General features: G+C 33.4%; 2 protein-coding genes across 2 annotated transcripts; both read right to left on the reverse strand.

Moving 5' to 3' along the window:
- Positions 1–3,281: 3,281 nt before the first annotated feature.
- Positions 3,282–8,921, reverse strand: LOC146993331 (uncharacterized). Its single transcript, XM_085806937.1, has 2 exons — positions 8,269–8,921; positions 3,282–7,963 (listed from the first exon to the last, which is right to left on the reverse strand). The coding sequence occupies exons 1-2, from the start codon at positions 8,919–8,921 to the stop codon at positions 7,153–7,155; spliced, it is 1,464 nt and encodes a 487-aa protein (XP_085663063.1). The 3' UTR covers positions 3,282–7,152.
- Positions 8,922–8,946: 25 nt separating this feature from the next.
- LOC146993332 (uncharacterized) lies at positions 8,947–11,303 on the reverse strand. Its single transcript, XM_085806936.1, has 2 exons — positions 10,828–11,303; positions 8,947–10,128 (listed from the first exon to the last, which is right to left on the reverse strand). The coding sequence occupies exons 1-2, from the start codon at positions 10,981–10,983 to the stop codon at positions 8,947–8,949; spliced, it is 1,338 nt and encodes a 445-aa protein (XP_085663062.1). The 5' UTR covers positions 10,984–11,303.
- Positions 11,304–23,338: the final 12,035 nt, after the last annotated feature.

Raw genomic sequence — 23,338 nt, forward strand, 5'->3', positions numbered from 1 at the left:
AGAGCCTCGTAGTTAGAATCTTGTCTTTACTTTCTTTTCAGGTTATTATTTTTATTTGACTGCCGAGTTGGCACCGTTTGTAAGCGTCAAGAGAACGCAATTGTAATTCATTACGTTGAATAAAAAGGGACTTAAACCCTTCACAAGCTTCAATCTTTTATACAAGTTTTCACAGTCACCTCTTGGTTGCGTGCAAGTTGGAGGCGCGCAACGTTATATCCTGAACTCAGATGAAAATAATATTACTAACATTAAAAAATGCCATCTAGAGCGATCGCACAAATCCTTTACTCTTTCTGCTCGCAGAAACAAATATTTATTTTGAACAATTATGTAAATTACTAGGCTTATTTCATTTAGATTGCCAAATGAAATCTGTGGGCAAACCATTTTATACTGCTTCGAATTAGCTTACTGTTAGCATTCCGCAGTTTTAGTTTGATCGTTAAAATGAATGAGTTCTCGGAGTTAATGAAAGTACTAAAAATCATCATTTCTATACTTGTTCAAATATTTCTCCCATTATTTAAAATGACTTCTCGAATTAATCATAAAATATTTTAACGTTCTACTCAATTCTAAAGCTCTCTAAACCTCATGTTAATATCAGTAAAGAGTAAAGGAAAGAATTCAGTCAGGATTACATTGTAGTTTAACTGAACATTTTTATGTGTTTTTAAAGCAATTACTTTTATGATAGAAAAACTGATCTCACAAACAATGAGGATATTGATTCAATGCAATTATTATTTATTCCTACTGAATGTTAATTATGCATATTTAGAAATGATTTGCTAGATCCGTGTTGCAGAGATATTTTTTTAAAATTAAATCCATTTTACCGCTCATCTTACCGAATTTAGCATTCAGAGTTTTCAACTAATAAGCAATTGTTTTGAAACAGTTATGGGCATAATTTAAACTAAATAATTTTAAATTAAAATTTCCAAAGAAAATAAATGGCAAATTTTGAAATCTGCAAAACACATCAAAATTATTAACTTTAATTAAATGTAAATTAATTAATTAAATGTATTGAAGACTGCATAAATTTATTTTCATAGAAAAAGTGACTCTCGAAATAGTAATAAGAACTAAGGCCTAGTAATAGGTGAATTGGACTACTAAAATGAATGAGAAGTAAAATCTACGATGAAACAAAGGATAAAGATAAAAAGCGTGTAATGTTTCATTTCCTCCCAAATGAAAGAATCTATAATTTAGTTTACATCTTATTTTTCATTTGATAAATACTAGATCAGCAGGAGTTACGTTTGCTCCCATGCTTGTGCGTGTGTATTTAATTATGGCAAAGCACACTAGGGCTATCTGCCTAATGCGTGTGTTTTTAGAGGAATGAACTACTTTTCTCTCAATATATACATATAAATTTGCAGACGAGGCTTATAGGTGTTAACACAGACGAGGCTATTTCCCGTAGTGACCGGCTCGTTGCATTTGGGATTGCTTTAAGAATTTTAATGAATTTCAATTTGAGTTTCACTCTAGATCCGTAATTTTTTTATACTCTTTGTGCGAAATTGGTTGATTTGCTCCTTTATTTGCTTGCTAATTTTATTTAGATCCAACCTGAATTTAGGATGACAAAACAATTGATAAGTTCTTCGCACCTATTTTCGACAGCGGTTGATATCTTTAATTTTCCCCAAGAGTTTACCCACTGTGTGTCTTTAAGTGAAACAATTACAGTGCCTTTTGGTAAATATGATACATTCAGAAAGATACTTCTTCAATGTAATTATCTACCCAGACTGGGTATTGTATCTTTTATACTTTGGAGGATTCCTCCGAAGGATGTTATGATACTACAGCCAGACGGTGTAAGCTCTGAGTTTAGGATTGTTGCTCTTAGCAGTTCTTAACGTCGTAATAGTGAAGACATGGTTAGTTTGATAGTGAAACAGTGCATCAACTGTTTCAATAGACCTAGCCTTCGTGAGTACGATCTCAAGAACGTCAACCATTCTTCTTAGGTAATACGGAGGTACTTATTGGACATTTGAGGACGAACTAGCGCTTTTGCAAGTCATTCCGAGTATGGACGCGGACGAGGACGGTCGCTCGCTTTGCGAGCTCCCGCCGACACAGCCTTGAACTATGGAATTTTGTGATTCTTCACAGCAAAATGTGCAAAATACCAAATTTGATACTTCGCCTGTGCAATTGTGTACTACAGTGAGCAGTTCGCAACCAGAGTAAATCACCCCTGCATCGGATGATGAACGGGGAAGACTTGTCAACCAGTTTTACGAACTCAAACATCAGTTCGAATCAATTCAGAAGCAGAAAAACTTCATGAGACGAACACCGACTCCTGTGGATACTGCCAGCTACAATCAGCTTGACAATGCTGGTAAAGTACTTTTTCATAATATCAACGAGATAGCGAACGTGTTAGAAGTTCCTATCTTTCACTTGCCTCCGACCAGAGATGAATTTCTAAAAATCATAGAGACTGAGCGACTAGCCAAAATGGCCGCTACAGCCGTTGAAAATCCTCTCCCTCCCCAAACGGAGGCGAAAACGACCCACGAGAGCATGTTCCTAAAACGTACTCGCCGTACCAACACCTCCTTATAGAAGGAAGCCGGGCACTGGATTGTGACGTCACGCGTAGTCGTCTATGTCGAAACCCCGAGAGAGCAACGAAACAAAACAGGCTGCGCGCTAGTGCCGTACTTAACGTTGATTTCACTATTTGATATAGATACTTGGGTGGGATTTTATTCAGAGATTCAATTATATATAATGAATAATTTAATTATTTCAAAATTTAACACAATAAAATTTGACATAAATTTAAGAATTTTTTGTTTCTTATTTCTTGACTTTAATGAATTATACTTCCTTGTAGGTTTCACAGCAGCATTTAAAAAGTTAAAAATCAGCCATACTAACTCAAAAAAGGAATTTCTGACTTTTCCCTCATAATTTAATATTGCTTTATATTTTTCTAATATTTATGAAAAAAACCCAAATTATCTGCATACAAACTATTACTTATCATTTCATTTTTCTTCCAATCAGTAATTTGTCTTTAAAAGAAAATGGTATAAAAATGCACTAAATTTTGTCTATAATATGCTATGTGTCTTGCAAGTTTCAAATAAATTAGTATATCAGAGGTTTGCTTAGCAAATAATTCAATGTGCAATTTAAAATTATTGCTTAAATCTGTAGAACCAATAATATTAGTTGTATATGTACTTAACTGTATTGTGTTAGTTATATAGCTGAACTTGAAAATAAAGATTCGCAAGTGAAAAATAAAAAAATTTTATTTACAATTTTATGCAAGCAGTCAGCATAACAACACAACACCTAAGTTATAACATACAAATAAGTTAAAACCAGCTGATCTCTTTTTATCAATAAATTATTCAAACTTTCTTGTAAAAATTGAAGCAAAAATCTCATTAAGCATATTGCCATACTAAGAAATCTCATCAATTCTTATTTATTAACAGGTGTGAAAATTTCAAAACTGCTTCTACATTAATTGGGTCTCATCAGAAACAATAAGATGAGACTATGTGACCTTAATATTTAAATTTTGATACTGCAAGTTCAAGTTTCTATTCGTTAAATTTCAACCCATTTTGTCTGGCAATTACAAACACCGTTATTAACTTTTTACAACAGCCAATTAATAGTTTCAAAATGTATTACGATACTGCCATAATATGGATAAATATCGGGCAAACACTTGAGAAGACCGTCCATTACCATTTAAAACACTTCAGGTGCACAAATGATATTAAATTTTATACGATGGCTATTATTATTTATGAAGCATATAAAGATACATTCAACAGCAAATGGATGTCAGCATCACCAGTATATGTAAAAACATTTATTGATGTTGTGTAAAGGAAGTGATTATCAGTTAATGTTTCAAATATAGAAAATAATAAAAATGTTTTACCTATGCACCAGTATCCAATTTGAAAGTATCTGGTCACTACATGCAACACAATTTTGTTGTAATTTTTCCAAGCTAAAATCGTGATCTTCTAAGTTACTCGCTATCAGGCTTGTTTAATTTAAGCAAAGAATATATCAAAATGATTTGTCCAGAAAGCCACCAGTCTTAATTATGGGACACCGGTAATTTCAAAATGCACATGAAAATCACAGGTTAGTGAAATGAGTGCTCCTAATCAGAGACACCCTTTATTCAGCCAATTCCCAGAATAATAGTAGGAGTTATTACAAACCTGTTATTTTGTCGCCATGCTGAAACACATAACTGTTATCTTGATAAAGTAATTTATCATATGGTAACATGAAAATTATACTCAAATGATATAAGTAATGGCCACTTAAAGACACAACATAGACCCTTTTTTACACAACAACAAATTAAAGACAAGGAAATGAATTTTTCAATATTTTTAAGTGTAAAACAGTCAGTACATGCCCATATAAAAAATATAAATTATAATGACCCATTCTCAGTATAAAAGCAGCAGTTACCATAAACTTGTCATCTTGTAAGCATGCTGAAACACAACTTTTATCATGAGAAAGCATTTTACAGTATGTTAACACCAAATGATAACCACTTACTAAACATTAAGTGGTAGCCATTTAAATGCAACCCAGATACCATTTTATGCAGCAAACACTCAACAGCACGAAAATGAATTTTTCAATATTATCATCTTTCAAGTGCTCTGAATATAAAACAGTCAGTGCATGTCCATATGAACAAAATTATAATGACCCATTCCCAGTATAATAGCAGCAGCTATTATAAACATACAATTTTCTAATCATGCTGGAAACATATAACTGTTACCTCGATAAAACATTTTACCATATGTTAACACAAAAATTATATCAAAATGATAAGAGTAGTGGCCACTTAAAACATAACCCACACACATTTTTATGCGATGACAAATTAAAGGCAAGGAAATTCTTTCTTCAATATTTCAAGTCATAGAGTGGATATATATATAAATATATTTATATACGTTTGGTGTGGCCGATTGCAACCAAAATACGAGGTGCACATATACATGTTATAGCAGTCCTATATACAAAATTTCAACGTTCTGAGGCTACTCGTTTTTGAGTTATGTGAGATATGTACGTACGCACGAACGTACGTACATACAGAAGCCACGAAAAATTCTCTTCAGAATTAATTTTAGTTTCAGTTTTTTTAAGCAGTTTTATAATTTTTTTGAAGGAAAAGAGTATTTTATTCTGTCCTTACGTACAGATATGGTGCAAAAACATCGTTAAATTGCATTCGATAGCGGTCAAAATGGATATTTTCGGTGAAATATGCTGTCTGAAACTTTTCGCGATTACAATACTTCCTTTTTACTTCGTACAAGGAAGTAAAAAGGACATGCCTTCTTCAATATTTCAAGTCATCTAAATATAAAACAGTCAGTATATGTTCATATCAACAAAATTATAATGACCCATTACCAGTATAACAGTGGCAGTTATTATATACATATCATTCGGTAAGCATGCTGAAACATAACTTTTATCAGGAGAAAGCATTTTACCATATGTCAACACCAAACTTATACCCAAATGATAAAAGTAGTGGCTGCGCTAAAACACAAACCGAGACACCTTTTTACGCAATGACAATTTAAAGACAAGGAAATGCCTTCTTCAATATTTCAAGTCATCTGAATGTTAAACAGTCAGTATCTGTCCATATCAACAAAAGTATAATGACCCATTACCAGTATAACAGTGGCAGTTATTATATACATATCATTTTGTACCCATGCTGAAACATATCACTTTTATCAGGAGAAAGCATTTTACCATATGTCAACACCAAACTTATACCCAAATGATAAAAGTAGTGGCCGCACTAAAACACAAACCGAGATACTTTTTTACGCGATGACAAATTAAAAAAAGGACATGCCTTCTTCAATATTTCAAGTCATCTAAATATAAAACAGTCAGTATATGTTCATATCAACAAAATTATAATGACCCATTACCAGTATAACAGTGGCAGTTATTATATACATATCATTCGGTAAGCATGCTGAAACATAACTTTTATCAAGAGAAAGCATTTTACCATATGTCAACACCAAACTTATACCCAAATGATAAAAGTAGTGGCTGCGCTAAAACACAAACCGAGACACCTTTTTACGCAATGACAATTTAAAGGCAAGGAAATGCCTTCTTCAATATTTCAAGTCATCTGAATGTTAAACAGTCAGTATCTGTCCATATCAACAAAAGTATAATGACCCATTACCAGTATAACAGTGGCAGTTATTATATACATATCATTTTGTACCCAAGCTGAAACATATCACTTTTATCAGGAGAAAGCATTTTACCATATGTTAACACCAAACTTATATCCAAATGATAAAAGTAGTGGCCGCACTAAAACACAAACCGAGACACTTTTTTACGCGATGAGAAATTAAAAAAAGGACATGCCTTCTTCAATATTTCAAGTCATCTGAATGTAAAACAGTCAATATCTGTCCATATCATCAAAAGTATAATGACCCATTACCAGTATAACAGTGGCAGTTATTATATACATAACATTTTGTAAGCATTTTGAAACATATAACTGTTAATTTGATAAAGTATTTTATCATGTTAACACCAAAATTATACCCAAATGATAAAAGTAGTGGCCACATAAAAACATAACGCAGACACTTTTTTACACAACAAATTAAGGGCAAGGAAATGAATTTTTCAATATTTCAAGTCAATTATAATGATAATGAATCTTACCATATGTTAACACTAATTTGATATCCACATTAATAATAAGGACCACTTAAAATACAACCCAGACACTTATTTACATAGATGCATAGAAATGAATTTTTCGTTACTATTACTTTTCAAGTGATCTCAAGGTTAAACAGACAGCATACATGAGTAGAAAAAAAAATAATAAGGAATTCACAATAATGTGTAACAGTAACTGTTAGATGCGAAAATATTTTTTCAACAGAAATAAATCTGAACTAACATCACTAGGCTTTGCTCAATTAATTTTTTGTGTCTTGTTACATGCATTAAAGTTACTAGTCTATGAAATACAGCATCATTTGAATTAAAACCTACATTTTTTAAATGTTTAATTGCTAAACACCCATTATATTTTTATTTATGCTTTAAAGTTTTCAATTTGCGCTCTTTTGCAATGCTTTTCTGGTTTAGTGTATCATTCTTTAATTTGCAATAATTATTTAAAAATGTGTTCGTTGATGACCAAAGAATCTGCTTTAACACTTTCTGTGACTCATGAGCTTTAGGGCAATCATCTAGATTTAAAAAAATGTCATTTTCTATCAGTATGTCTAGAGTTAAGTTACATGCTATATCCCTCTGATTTGCAGAAAATAAAAATTCATTCTCAAATTCTTCAGATACAAGTTTTTGAATAACAACATAATTATATATTACTGAATTTAGTACATCAGGATGAGGATATAGAAGTCCTCTATCAAATCTTTTTATCCAAGACTGTCCTTCATTTTCTACAATTAATTCTTTATCAATAGTTAGATTGCCTTTACAAATATCACAGCTTAATAGTTTCACAACTTTATAACTACAGTAACCAGCTATATACATTAAAATTGGTATGTCATTTTGAACATTTTGTATATCTTCATTTGTAATAGTTATTCTTCCTGAGAAAGTGCATCCAATATTTTCTTGCTCCAGAGATTCAATACACAGGTTTTTACAATTTAGATAAATAGGAATTCCTCCATACTTTGATGATTTAATAACAGTTGGCAGAAGACTTTGTAATCGTAATTTTGCTTCAGTTTCATATACTTGCCTTATAGAAATATTATGTTGTGAACCAGCCAGCTGTCTATATTTTCCGAATCTATTCTCTAGGAGATCTGTCTGAACTTTTCCTGGTAAAAAGTAAGTAAATTTTAGCTCCTCAATGCAATACCTTGCCATTTCGAGCAACGAATAGCTAGTATGTGTTAATGCAAAATGTGTTTCCTTAGTTAGTCCACCACTAGAACAGCCTAAAAGTTTCCACTGATCTAACCACTCAAGTAACTTATTTAAATAAATATATCTAACATCATCATTTTGCACAGTTAACAGCTGTGCAATTTGGATATTATGGATATTTGGATATTATGTTGTGAACCAGCCAGCTGTCTATATTTTCCGAATCTATTCTCTAGGAGATCTGTCTGAACTTTTCCTGGTAAAAAGTAAGTAAATTTTAGCTCCTCAATGCAATACCTTGCCATTTCGAGCAACGAATAGCTAGTATGTGTTAATGCAAAATGTGTTTCCTTAGTTAGTCCACCACTAGAACAGCCTAAAAGTTTCCACTGATCTAACCACTCAAGTAACTTATTTAAATAAATATATCTAACATCATCATTTTGCACAGTTAACGGCTTTTGATACTCATTCATCTTATGGTGTCCTTTAAAGATACTTTTGACATTGACTATTGACCACCATGTAGATATAATTTTAATAAATTCAGCTGTTGTTTCGTAATTTAAAATACTATTTTCTTTACCAATAACCATTATTGCCTCTGCAAGACGACTGTCAAATATTTGTAATGCTAGCTTGACATTTTGTCTTTCCAAATTGGTTGGATACAGAGCTTTCAGAGTCAAACCATAACTATATTTTACAATTCTGCCTGCCTCTAATGAATGGAGACTTTTTATGCATGCAAATGCCGCTGTTTCGACATTGGAAAAATTTTCAAAATTTGGATAAAATAAACATTGCCCAGAAGTTTTTTGATTTATCCAGTTGTTCCTGACACACTTCAAGATGTGCACTGAGTCAATAACAAAAAATAGCGGCCGAGATAAGTCTGCAGGGTTTTTATACACAATACTAATTTTTGGAGGCATACAAAATAATGACATGGCTTTTTTATTTATTGAATTATTGTCAGAGACAACTGCCACCTATATTTTCTAAACCAATTATAATTTTCTTAAGATATTGATACAGATCCTCAGCATTTAATGATTTAACTGGTAATATATGTGCCACATCCTTGAAAGGTGATAATAAGCTACGTATCATAAAAACATAAGCACTTGTAGCAGCTTTTTCACAGTTGTAGGCCATGCCACACAAATTTCCTCCTTTAAAATCGAAACATGAATTTAAATGCACTTCATCCATCATAATAATTACAGTTTTATCATTTTCTTCTAAATCCTTGCATCTTTGTTTAACATATCCTAAAAAGTCATCATTAAATTGCTCAGTAATAGGATTAAGAGAAAACATTGAACAAATTCTACGAATAGTACGTGGATGGGGAATAGAAATGTAACCTGAATGTCGTAAAAACTTGTATGCATGCGGTGAGATCGAGTTTAACAAACTGCAAAAAATAAGTAAATCTGGAGTATATCGATACTTCTCTTTCTTTACATTTAGTTTATTTACTTGCTCTGAAAGGAAGTTCAGTTCAGTTTCTTTTTCAGGTAACACTCTTTTCAATTCTGAAAGCATATCATCCACAATTTGTATAGAATTCTTAATATATTCTTCATTTTGTAAGTTATGAGACAGACTTTCAACTTCCTTTAGTACTTCTAGAAACATATTTACATTACTAATTTTTAGAGGGAAAACAAATTTACCAATAGATTTTATAGTGATGTTTTTAATATAAACACATACTGTTAAATCCTCATTTATTACTACCGATTTCTGAATTTCTGGAGCTGGGTCACTTAAAATATCAAGTAACATAGTTGAATTTTCAGTATGTACAGTTGTCCAAAATGTTTCTAAAATCTGATGTTCTAGGCAATTATTGAATTCAATTAAACTTTCAAATGATCGTTCATTATCATACCGTTCTTTCATTTTCAAACTTTCTTCTATCGCTTTCTCCAGGTATTTCTCTTCTAAACGAGCTTTCTTCTTTTCTGGTGACATTCTCGATACAGAATTTGATGACATGTAGGATGGGCCATCAGGGAACTGAGAAGGTATGCATCCTTTTTTCAAACGTGGCCTAGAAATTGGGGCTTTAATTAACTTCGCTGATTTCTCATCATACATTTCGATTTCTCGTATTATTTCATCTGATCGAAAATGTAATTCACATACCTATAAAAGAAAATATTCAAAAATCAACTTGTTGTAAGTACAAAAGTTAGATGCATGTTAATATTTAGTAACAGAAGTCAATAAGCCCTATGATTTAAATAAATAATTTGATACATAAATACGAATTAAAAAACCAGTAATATCATTTCAATTACGTGTATAATTTAAGTAATTTGTAAAATCTGGAATGCTCATCATAATGATTACAGCTTTATTTACATTTAAAGAAAATTATATATTTGAGATAATTGTTTACAACAAACACTGGTTACCAAATACAAATAATTACCTTGAATACATCATACCAAACTTTCATATATCATTACAAAAATTTTAAAATGAAACCTATTATGATTACTAAGTAGTTCCTTGTCATATAAATTATAAATTTGGAATAACTACAGAATCTGCCTGCACAGTATACTAGAAAGCATTTACAAATTATTGGCATTTATGTAACTACTAAATTTAGAATTATTCCTGTTATATGGAACTTTATTTCATTCATAAAACTTTGAAGGAAAATATTTTTTTTGAAATGATTAAAACAGGCAAGATTAAAATCTTTCAAACATAAAACTTCTTACCCACAGATCAAAATCTAATATCGTAAGCATAAACATCACATACCTATCAATAAAAGTAATAAAAAAAATGTAAAGATACAAAACATAAAAAATGCAGTAAAATTGAACTTACTCTGGTATGTTTAGTAGGTTGAAAGCCATCTTTTCTTCGTAGACTCCTTATCCATTTCATCCGGAGTTCAGTCTCATTTGGAAACTTGAATACAGCCACTTTTGGTCCGTTTTTATAATTACCACGACATGTGGCTACAGCACATTTATGAGGCATCGTATGAAATTATAAAAGCACGAGACAATATAAAAACTCTGTCGCTAACGCAAATAACCGCTCCACGTTCGTCGCTCTTGGCTCAACTGCGGGGCTTTGATTTTGTTTGAAGGAGGGAGGTGAGTCAGAGACGACTACCTGTGACGTCAGAGCTTCCCCTCGCTTCAGTGTCCCGGCTTCCTTCTATAAGGAGGTGTTGGCCGTACCCCCTGCTGTGACAATGCTGAATCACTATTGGCTGACCGACTTGCTACGTAAAAAACGTCACTTGTTTGGTCACGTGACAAGCCGATTGCATGGATTCTGAACTGTTGTGAAAGTGTAAATTGTAGTTTGCTGTATAAGACGTAATAAATTTTGTATGCATATACAATTCTGAATTAATAATAAACCGCTAAAAGGTACAGCTGGTAAAGAATATAGAACACAAACCTTTTCAGACATAACGCTTGAAGTATTTTATTTGGACGGCATAAGATATGTTTACTAGGAAGACAAATTTCGGCAAACAAAATATATAATTATGCAAAAGAAATTTCGTTACCGGAGCATAAAAGTATTTATTATTGTACTTTAGATTTTCAAATATCAGAGGTTGTGATATAATGTAAGAGAATTTTGATTTAACATTAGGGATTCAATTTTGAGGGAGTTGGAGCTTGGCATGAAGGAATTTTTTTTTTTTTTTTTCAAGAAAACAAGATTGGTTTTGTATTTTTGAAAATTTTTGACAGAAGAACAGTTTAATCTTTTAATATTTCATTGGTATGTTAATATTTTCTGGAACTAAAATTAAAAAATGGAGGACTGTTAATATTTGCAGTAATAACCGATATTCTGAAAAAGAATATTGTTTTCGATTATTTAAAAATATAGAGCAACTTCTGATGATGTCTGTCTTTTAAAAAGGTACAAAAAGGCAAACTAGAACACTACTTTGTAAACTAGAACACTACTTTGTCATTGTCACAAGTAATGTATCAAAAAACATTGTTTCAGTTTTGGATGTGGGTATTCAGTTGCATGCTAATTTATGTGAATCACAGGAAAAAAAAAAAAGCATTCAAAAACTTGGAAACAGTCATTATGGTATTTCTAGGCAAAGTTTGGCATGGTGAATTAATAATTTCAAAAAGTTGTGTAGTGGATTTGTCATTCGGAAAGCACTTTGCAAGGTTAGAATGTGCTCAGAATATCATGGTATGCCTTGAATAATAAGAAGAAATGCTTACCAGCAAGGGTCAGAATTCAATAGAGCCAGGATTGTTGCCTATAGAGTGTGTGGATTATCATTCTGTGATATCGCCTGTTGCACTAGTCGACATCCAACCACTGTTAAGCGAATATGGCATGTATGGAATGCTGAGGATTATACTGAACGGCATGCAGGATCTCATTGCCATTCCATGATTAATACCCGAAAGGACAGGCATATTGTGAGGTCAGCCCTCCAAATTTACAACCACATCACAAACCATTAGTCAGAAAACGGGCATATTTGCAGCATGCCCAGTATCTGCTCGTACGGTGTGTCAACGTTTGCATCAGCATGGACTGTCAGCACAGTGTCCATTACTTTAGCTTTCCTTAACAATGCAGCACAGAGAAAGATGGCTACTGTGGTGTGTCCAACAACAAAGCTGGATATAGGAGGGGTACAATGTTGTCTTTTCAGACGAGTCCCGTTTCTGTGTGCATTATTCTGATGGTCGTATAAGTGTCTAGAGGCTCCAAGGAGACCACACATCGCCTCGTTGCATTCAGTATCAGCATAGGAACCCTAATGTGATGGTATAGGCAGCCACTGAGCACATGGCACACACATCTTTAGTTCGGATCGATGGTAATTTGAATGCCAGATCAGTACATTTGTGACATCTTACATCCAGGAGTTGTGCCCTATCTTTGAGGCCTGCCAAATGCAATCTTCCAACAGGATAATTCAAGACCACATGTTGCACATTGTGTTCTGACCTTCCTCGGTATGCAGTGCATTTGATTGCTGCCCTGGCCTGTACGGTCTCCAGATCTGTCACCCATTGAAAATACCTGCTCGTGGTTTGCTGAGGACTGGCCTAGCAACCCTCTCCATCTCATACGATTGATGAAGTGTGGCATGGACTTGAATCAGAATGGAATGAGATGCCGATTTCTGTCATTCAAGTGAAATTCTACTCAGTGCCTAACTGGATAAGGGCCGTTTTTAGCTGCCAGGTGGAGCAGTTGTTTCGACTGATTTCGCACCCTTGTAAACCCCCAAGCTGCTTACAAATTTAATCATTTTGTCTTCATGCCATACTATTTATGCACAACAAATATTTTTTTTATTTGCTTTCCTTCATGCTATAGTAATTTTAATGGCTATTAGTGTATTATTGATTAACAGTTATCTAAGAGACTTCAAGAATAAGTACTTTACATAGTTTATAAAACTATTGCATATTTCTGTATAAAAAATTATTGATGCAGGATAGATAGCGCCTAAAGACTTCATGCAGCCATCAATGGAGTTGACAACACATTCATATTAGATGATTTTCTTTTATACTTTTCCCAACCACCAGTAGATTGCAAATAAAAAACAAAGTGACTTACAATTACAACATAGCCAAACTGTCCTGAAGTAAACATTAACAATATATACAAAGCCAAAATAATTATATTCACATAGTATGTGCATGACACTTTGTTACTAATAAATATCAGAGTGTCTTGGATCAAATTAATATTTGAATATATATTAATTAGGGATATCTTTGAAGATATAATTAATAGCATCATTACAACAAGGTAAAGTAAGTAAAACCACCCACTACTAGACAGTTACAGGATTGCTATATATGTGTACAGTGGTTCTCTGCTTTGAAATCAGGAACTCTCTATTTAATGGGGTATATCTGATAATGTGAAGTGTGCATTGCTGGAGGCTTGACTTACATTATCATCATGTTGGGAAAATATTTTGCATCATGACATAATTTATGTGCATGATAAGATACAAAAACTGTTTCGAGTGATATCAGCTGTAAATTTAGAAAGACACTTGGTAAACTCCCTTATTAAAGTGGCTTTTCGATAGGTCTTAGGCATTGTTTAAGATTACATAAAGCAGTCAAGTTGATTCATGAGGAATTACTAACTCTATCTCAGATTTTATTATACTTATGAAAGCTACAGATCGTGTTTAATAAAAAACACCAGAAATAATCACTGTCTTATTGACTAGCCATTTAGTCGCTTGCATACCGTTTGCCATTGTGCATAATGATATAAAACTAATGCCTTAGTAGCACTGCTCAGTCAACATCATGATATTCATGAAATTTTCTAAGGGATAAATCAAACAAAAATGTAAGCAAAAGTCTTCTAAAAGATTATCTTCCCTAGAAAATACCAGCCAGATTTAAGACAAAAATACAGCATGTCTTCTGAGAAGAAAATAATTACTTACAAAATCATGTTTCCAACACTAATAAAGCACCTAATTATATATTAAAATTTCAAAAGATCTACACAATTGATATTCAACTAAGTCTTGTATATCTATTATTTGGCTTCATAAAGTAATATGTTGTCTAAAATGAAGTAGTCATATAAAAACAATATATTTTTCTTAATGATGGTTATATAAAATTTCTTAATAGAATGGTTTTTCTGAGTAAATGAATTAGAGTTTAAAACAATAAATATAATAGTGCTATAATAAAGCTTCGTAGGACTAAGGCTGGATTTCCTGCTAATTTATAATTTAGATTTTTTTTCTGCTTTGTGAAACTTTTCTCTTCTTCATAACATCATGCTTTTAATGTACCTTTAAAAGCTAATTAATTAATTTTGACAAGTATTTTGCTTGAGAGATGCTCTCATGGAAGCTACTAAATGATATTTGTCTCATACCTGCTTTTCTGATTAGAAAATACATGAAAGACCAAGCCAGCCATGACCTGCCTGAGATCAGTGTATAAATGTTTTGTGTCTTTAAATATGAAGCTAGGTTAAGTGATGTATGTTTAGTAAAACTCTTAATCTTTATAATAAAATATATCATAAATATATTATACCTACATAAATATGTATCTCAGAACATTTGCTTAGATACAGCTAGGATAACTTCTCTTGTTAATATTATTTTGCACAGATTTTTTAATCAAAATTGTCTCTAAAGTAATGTGCTATAGATTTGTTTTGAGATTTCGAATGATGTCAGACAAAACTGGACAAACTGTATATTTTCCTAGATCCAAATTTTCCAACTTAATGGAAATAATGCTTATTCATCACATGAAGTAAAATTCTGAGAAGGAAAAAAAAAACTTCTGAAAGCATTTTAATGAAAAATTAATAACAAACAGCAATACCGGTTTCTAGGAAATGATGATTTAAGTGAAAGAAATATTAATTAGAAAATACGTAAACTGACGTTTAACATGTATGTTACAAAAGTGCATAAAAGATAAGTTAAGTAAAATGTGTTGCATCAAAGAGTAAAATCTTCTATTAATGATTTACTATGAATAAATTATGGAACTAATTTTGGCGAGAAACTCCACGCTGCCATATTGCTATCTAAATTTTTTGTCTACATTTCGAACTTTAAGCCTAAAATGTCTCCAAAAACACGGTTTTCGCAAATGCAAAAACCACGTTTTGAACACACAATTTAAGCTAAAAATCCGAAACAAAAACAAAAAATTTAGATAGCAAAACTGTGAAGTTTCTAACCAAAATTATTTTACAAGAGTCCATGTACACAGCGATATGTTTTAATTAAAAAAAACATCTACGAATGGCACAATCTAGGCAACGAACGAATTTACGAACTACGCACACCTCGCTTTAATAAATTAACATAACAATAAATTTCAAAGAATACCATTTACACAGCATCCTGTTTCATCTTAAAAAAACATCTACGAATTGCACAATTTAGGCAACAAACGAATTTACGAACTACGCGCACCTCACTTTAATAAATTAACATAACAACAATAAATTTCAAAGAATACCATGTACACAGCGTTCTGTTTCAACTTTAAAAAACATCTACGAATTGCAGAATTCAGATGGTACGCACTAATCAACAAAATAACTAAAATAAATTTCAAACAATTCAAAAAAACAACAATAACGACAGAAATTCATACTAAAAAAAAAAAAAACAATGAACATTACATTCTACAAAATAAGAACAAGAATAAAATAAAATGCACTTACCATTAATGCTTTTTCGAAGAGCAGATATACCAATTTCATATCGCCTTTAACATGCCGCCACGTAATCACTAGTATCGTATTTATATGACAGCCAGACACACTATCCAGAAAATTCATACTATGGTTCACAAATAAATAAAATAACAAATAATCACAAATCCCTACTTCTATCACGCACAACCACTAAAAATAATCTCCCATACCTTCTTTCCACACCTCCAAATACCCATTGCCCCTCAACAGGATGACCACGACGATATTTCCTTATGCCGAACTTCAATTGAACAACTTTCACCATTAAATCTTTCCCCCTTAGCTTCTCAGACACAAAGCATGACGGGAACCAACGAACTCCAGCGAAAGACTTTTCAACGTCAACAGGGTTGCCATACAACACGCAATCGTGCCAAAAACCAGTGCAGAACACATATCGCCACATTTGGTGAAATTAGGCCATATATCAGAGTTGTACCTAAATTATTAGTAGTTATGTGTACATTTGAGAAAGAGTATGAAAATCATCAGTACAGCGAATATGTTCTACTGACATTATCACTTAACGCAGTTACCATTTGACTGTTAATAGACAAAAATATAAAAATTTCCTCAATTTATTTGCAGAATGAGTGTGGATGAATCTAAACAACATAGGAACATTTCTTTAGATCAGGGGTTTTCAACCATGGTATACAAAGAAGCAAAGTATTTTTAACTATTAAATTAAAAAATTAAAACCCAACATCCTGATTGAGTTTTTTTTCTAACACTCATAAATTTATGTGATTTGAGCTTTGTTCAGGAGTGGTGGTGATATTAAAGGTTTTCAATTTTTGTTTAGATGGTACGCGTTAGTCAAAAGGTTGAGAACCGTTGCTTTAGATTAAATATTAGAAGAAAATGATAATTGCAGTTTGTCTAATTTGTAGATTTCCACAATGATTTAATATTTTGGGGGGTTAACATTAATATAAATAACTGTTGTAATCTTAAAACACTGATGGCCCTTAAAAGCATAACATTATTGAAGACGGGAGATAAAGCCATATTTATTATACAAATAAATTTTAATACATGGTTTAACTGTACATGTGTAAGCAAATCAGTTAGACTTAAAGTACATGGTTTAAAAAACAGTTAAACTTGGAGTATACCACCTCGTACAGCCATTGCATGAAGATAAACAGATACTGGATATGCATCTAGAATATGTGAGAAAAGTAGATTTCAGTTATTACCAGTTTTCAGCTGATGTAGCCATCGGTAGACTGTGGTACGTTAGTTTTTTTATAATCATAGGCCTGATATATTCAGTAGATAACAGATCTGATGAAATCATAGATCAAGGGATTAATAGATCAATAAAAAAAATGGTGGGAATTTAGGATTTGTTTTCTGTTATGTACCATACATTCCTTGTTGATCACTAGTTCTAGACAACCTCTAAAGATAGACAGCAGTGAGCTTCCAAAACCTCAGAGTAATAATAAATGATTCATCAGATTTTAAAAACACTGCCTTTTCATAAATGGTATACATACAATAATCAATTTTTGGAAATGAACTAGAAACTAAAAAATTACCTCGCATGCTACATACATTTTATGAACATTGATCACATAGCACACTTCCAAATGGCTATTGATTTCACATTTTTTGTACGAGTTTCCATACTGCATCATCTATCACATTTGAAGTCTTCGATTGGGCAAATATTAAGGAGTGCATTTTTGTACACAATGTACTGTTAATACATTATGTACAAAATACACCTGGTGCTCACATGGTATTTTTGTACATAATGTAGCTAGTGCTCACATAACATACACAGCAAAACATTTGTTGTACGTAAAGAAAATTTGGATAATTTCTCATTCTTTACTTGGATTCAATCATTATAATATGCATAATATTTTCGATATTAGAATTTTTAAATCTGATAAATCATTTACAGTAGCCCTAAACAATGGCACCTGTTCAACTGCACATTAAACATGGAGGCTGTTTTTTTGGGGGTGTGTTTAATTTATTTGATTACAGTATAGTAACTTGGCTAAGGGTAGAGGTACTTTCAAAGAGAAGTTAGCTTATACATATTTCATATATGCAGAAAACTATGAAAACACACGTGCAGCCAACCTGCTCGCTAGAATGTAAACCCAGGTCGAATTATCAGTATTCAACTGCTTTACTGCTTGGTTGCTAGCGAAGCCAGAGCTAGATATTTTATCACCTAAATAGTAGAATAACTGCTGCTTGCAAATTATGCCTTCCAGTTCCTGCCAAAATTCTAAAAATTTTGACGCTCCTATGTCTTGCTGCCCATTGCACTCATACAGGTTGCAATGGCCACCAACGAGCATTAAATGTGAAGGCAACTGGAATGTAATGGACCATACAATTACACTTGGTTTCAGACCTGTATGGGGATGCATAATGATTGACATAATGCATTTAACGTGAAATTAGCATTAAACGTGAAGCAACTGCAAGCATTAAACGTGAAGGCAACTGGAATGTAATTGACCATACGATTACACTTGGTTTTAGACCTGTATGGGGATGCATAATGCATGACATAACGTGGCATTTTTTTGATGCAGACCATGGATGTGATCCTTGATGGTGTTGATGTATTAAGATTCATCTGGAAAAAATTCATTTATATTATTTATCCTTCTATTTGCAAAGTTCTATGCACAACTATAGCTGTAGTCACTTATAATGTTCTAACAAGGGTTTGGTTAGGTTACTTGAACATGGCAAAGCATCTAAGGGCTGCTTATTTTTTCTACCAAAGTTAGCTGAAACAATGGTCACTTAAAAAAAAAACTACTTTAACGTTTTGCTATGTAGCACTTACTTAGTTCTGAACTGAAGAATAATATAACTGTAACAGCCATACATACAGATTATGTTATCTTAATCAATGAGTCAAACTAGTGAGTTCATTCACCAGCTCAGGTAGGAAAACCAGATCAAGTAGGATAGTGCTTTTTTTTTTTTTTTTTAACATAATTAAATATAAAGCATATGTGCTTTAAAAATGATAATTCAAATTGTGACAAAGGTATGTATTTATTATTAATACATGTCAGATTTTTAGAGGTAGTTATTTCCCAGCAATGATGTCTGTGTGTTTTCTTTGGTGGTAAAATAAAAATCTCATAGATTGAAATAATAATCATTCCAAAAACATATTGCAATAGTAAAGTTCTGATATATGCAAATAAATCATTATGTGGAAGAAAGGAAATTGGTTTGAGGGAAGCACAGCTTATTAATTTTTGTTCATCACAGTTCACAAAGTGTATAACTTACTCAAAATAATTCTAAAATGATGAATTTTGGTACTTTCTAATTTTCTGAACCTCACCAGAATGCTGTGAAAAAGTATTGATGGTCTAAACCATGATGCGAAGAAAAATTTATGTGGCTACACATGTCACTAAAAATCATTTATATGGCAACCCAAGTATACACATAGCATTCTCCCAGACAGCACTTCTCCAGATATTTTCACCAGTGTGGTTGCAGATTATGATCCCTCCTATGGGAATTTCAGTACTTCAGCATTCAGGTGGACCATATACCACAGTTTCTGTTGTCTCTGGTAAAATCTTTGGCGATGTTGCTTTCTGCATGCATACAACATAAAAGGCATCACATGCCTCTCTTTCCTTTCTCATTTTAGGATTCTGGTGCCAAAATTTTGCAATTTTCTGTTTTTTTTTTATTAAAAAGATTTATAGGGAAAAACAACGGTGAAAAAAAGCCTAGAATTGTGCGTGTCTTGTATTGAAGAAGAAAAATGTAAAACAATAGGTGGGGGTGGATGCATTGTTGAAATAAATTTAAAGATATGCAAACAAACATCCCTCTCCTAACTCACCAACAAGTTTGCAAATGCTCTTCAAAGTTACCAATGAGCTGTGGTAAGAATGTAAATTCCATATATTTTATGGCTGTTGTTAAAGATGGAATTAAACACAGGAATTTTAATTTAATAACTTATATTATTATATTTGTTTCCCTTAATGGGAGAGCAAACATAAATATTGGTGCAAAATGTAGTTTAAAATATTAATGGCAAATTTAAAATACATTCAAAATGCAATTTGTCACACTAGATCATCCCCATCTTAAAAAAAAAAAAAAAAAAAAAAAAAAAAAGTAATGAAGTAGAAATAGATAATGGAAATGACACTGTGTATTTTAAAATATAAATGAAAATTTAGGATAATCCAAGCAATGTTTATGTGTCTAAAAAGTATATTCCTTACTACCTAATGCATACTAAAAGTTACTGATAAAATTAACTGACAAGTTACTTTTAAAACAAGAATATTAAGAGCGATTCAAAGGTTATATTTAATTTAATGGACAGTAGGCAATGTAGGCATATATATTTTGCTGTAAATTGACTGGCAAATGTTATTCAGTAAAGGCAAAGATACCACGTGTGCTTTCTCTATATGACTACTTTGATCTTGTCCATCATTAACAATATTTTTCCTGGGATTCCATCTCAGAGTGAAAACTGAGATAAATTTAGGTGTATAATTGTAAACTTTGTAATCTTGTTCTTAAAAATGTGGTTGTATCACGATAAAAGATTAATAAACTATGTTAAATATTGTTTTTCCAACATTCCATTAGCAAAATGCTATATGGATATAACCCTCTCAAGCAAATAACCCATTTTCCTTCCTTTGTAATGATCCGGTATTTCTCAAGTGTGTATTGCATAAAGTGAAAATATATATTAACATATGAATTAATTCAGTTGTACATAAAATCACCCTGACTTAACTGATTTTTTTAAAGGATTAAAACATAACTGCTCTAATCCGAACAAGTATGGCTGGAGTACGAGAAGCTTTACCACGTGACAAAACAAATGACGTCGAAAGCTCTATGTTACGTCTAAATTCTTCTAACCAATAGCAGCGAAGCAGCTCTCACAGCAGGAGGTACAGCGAGTACGTTTTAGGAACATGCCCCACGAGATCCGAGGAAAACCTGTTTCTGCCCGTAAGCGCAAGACGCAAACAGTGGACTCTGAGGGGTTTATTACTCCCGCCACTAGAAAAATGGGAAAAACCTCCCATAATTGATTTAACTGTGGATAATAACAGTAACCAAACTACTGTTCAAAATTCAAATACTTCTATTTCAAATTCTCACTTAGCTAGTACTAATATTGCTAGAAAAAACAGTAAAAACAAGTATGAAGCTATTAAAGAATGGCTCATCAACGTCGGTGACCCCGTCAAGGAGCAAACCCCCGAGGGAGAAACCAGTTCCGAGCAGGCACGGAGCGTTCCCTTCCTCTACCACAGCCTCAAAATCAAATCCCGGCTATTCATATGAGGAGTAGCAAGAACTGGAAGACCCAGGTGTCTTTCTTAACAGAAATTGCCCCAAACCTTAAGAGTACTCTGACTGGACCATATTTAAAAATTTTTGTACAGACTGAACTGGAGTTCAGGGAGGTTACACGTTGGATGAAGCAAGCCGGCATCCAATTCAAAACTTTTGATCTTAAACAGGACCGGCCAGTCAAAATTGTAGTCAGAGGCCTCCCTGTGGAAACTGATGTCGAGGACGTCAAAGAGGAAATCGAGTCACTGGGATTTAAAGTGCATCGCTGCGTTCGGCTTTACCAGCTCGGCTCCAGACATCCTATGCCACTTGTTTATGTACAAGTCATCCCACACTCTTTCCTCGACCAACTGTTTGCCGTCACTGACATGTGGGGCACAGAGGTCAGCATTGAGCGTTATCGCGGCCGAAAGGGCCCTACTCAATGCTTTAGGTGCCAGGGATTTTTCCATTCTTCGGAACTCTGCACTTTGCCAATCCGTTGTGTGAGATGCTCTGGACCCCACTGGGCACGTGAGTGCACCAAGGGGCTTGATGTACCTGCAACTTGCTGCAACTGTGGTGGAAGTCATCAAGCCTCATATAAATCTTGTCCTCGACACCCAGCTAATAAGCGGTCTCGTGGAAAGAAAACCACGCTTAAAAATAGGGCAGCTGCTCAGACAGCCCCCCTCAAGGTTCTTCTAAGCCCCAAGCACAAGCTACTAAAGCACGTCCCATGCCTGCTCCCCCTAACGACGTCAACTCACCGTCGTATGCAACGGCGGTGAAGAACGCCACCGGGCACGGATTCAGAGCTCAGAATCCAAGACTGCCGGCCACAGAAAAACCTGTAGCCCCAGCAGTATTAACCTCAGCAGAGTGTGCAAATGATTCCGAAGATGTCTTCGCATCCACACTAAAATGCTTGATTGAAGACCCTACGGTAGACAAGCATATTCTGCTCCAAGCCTTCAAAAGAGCTATGCCAAAGCTTAGGCAGGCAGACGCTCTGATGAAGGCCTTTTACTTATATGAAAGCTGTATCGAGCTTTCAAATTAATTTCGACCTTCATTAGACCCATGTCTTCTGTTTTTCAGCCAGGAATCTTTTTAAACGGCCTAACATTCAATTGTGTCAGAAAAAGTTCATTTACCAACTCTGAACTAACCATTGGCTCCTGGAATGCCAATGGACTTCAAAACAAGATCCATGAAGTAAGAGACTTTGTGGTAGAACACGATCTTGACGTGTTTTTAGTCCAAGAGACTCATCTAAACTCAGGGAATACTCCCAAAATTGGGAATTATGACATTTACTCCACGTACAGGGTGTCACAAGGCAGAAATCCGAGTGGTGGCACTTGTATTTATGTGAAACATTCGATCAAACATCACATAATACCGTCCCCTGATTTAAATATTTTGGAAGCGACTATTATCCAAATTTTCCTTCAAAATTCTCCCCCACTCACAATTGTTTCAGCTTACTTACCTCCACAATCAACTGCACGTGGAAGGCCTTCTTTCCCTGTCAGTGATTTTGACAAACTTTTGAATATTTCAAATCAACTGATCATTGCTGGCGATCTAAATTCACGTTATACCGCATGGTTTTGTCCTAACAGGAACAGGTATGGCATTAGTCTAAATTCATGGTGCCAGAGTAACCATGTACAGATCATAGCTCCTACCCTCCCGACTTACTACTCTGTAAGAGGGTCCCTGCAGTAATCGATCTGGCTGCTTTCTATAATATTTTCTTTAGGCATGAAATTGA

Source organism: Stegodyphus dumicola, chromosome X1, assembly GCF_044657685.1.
Source record: "Stegodyphus dumicola isolate Sdum_Otavi_A_Nest chromosome X1, ASM4465768v1".
In the NCBI taxonomy this organism is placed as follows: Eukaryota; Metazoa; Arthropoda; class Arachnida; order Araneae; family Eresidae; genus Stegodyphus; species Stegodyphus dumicola.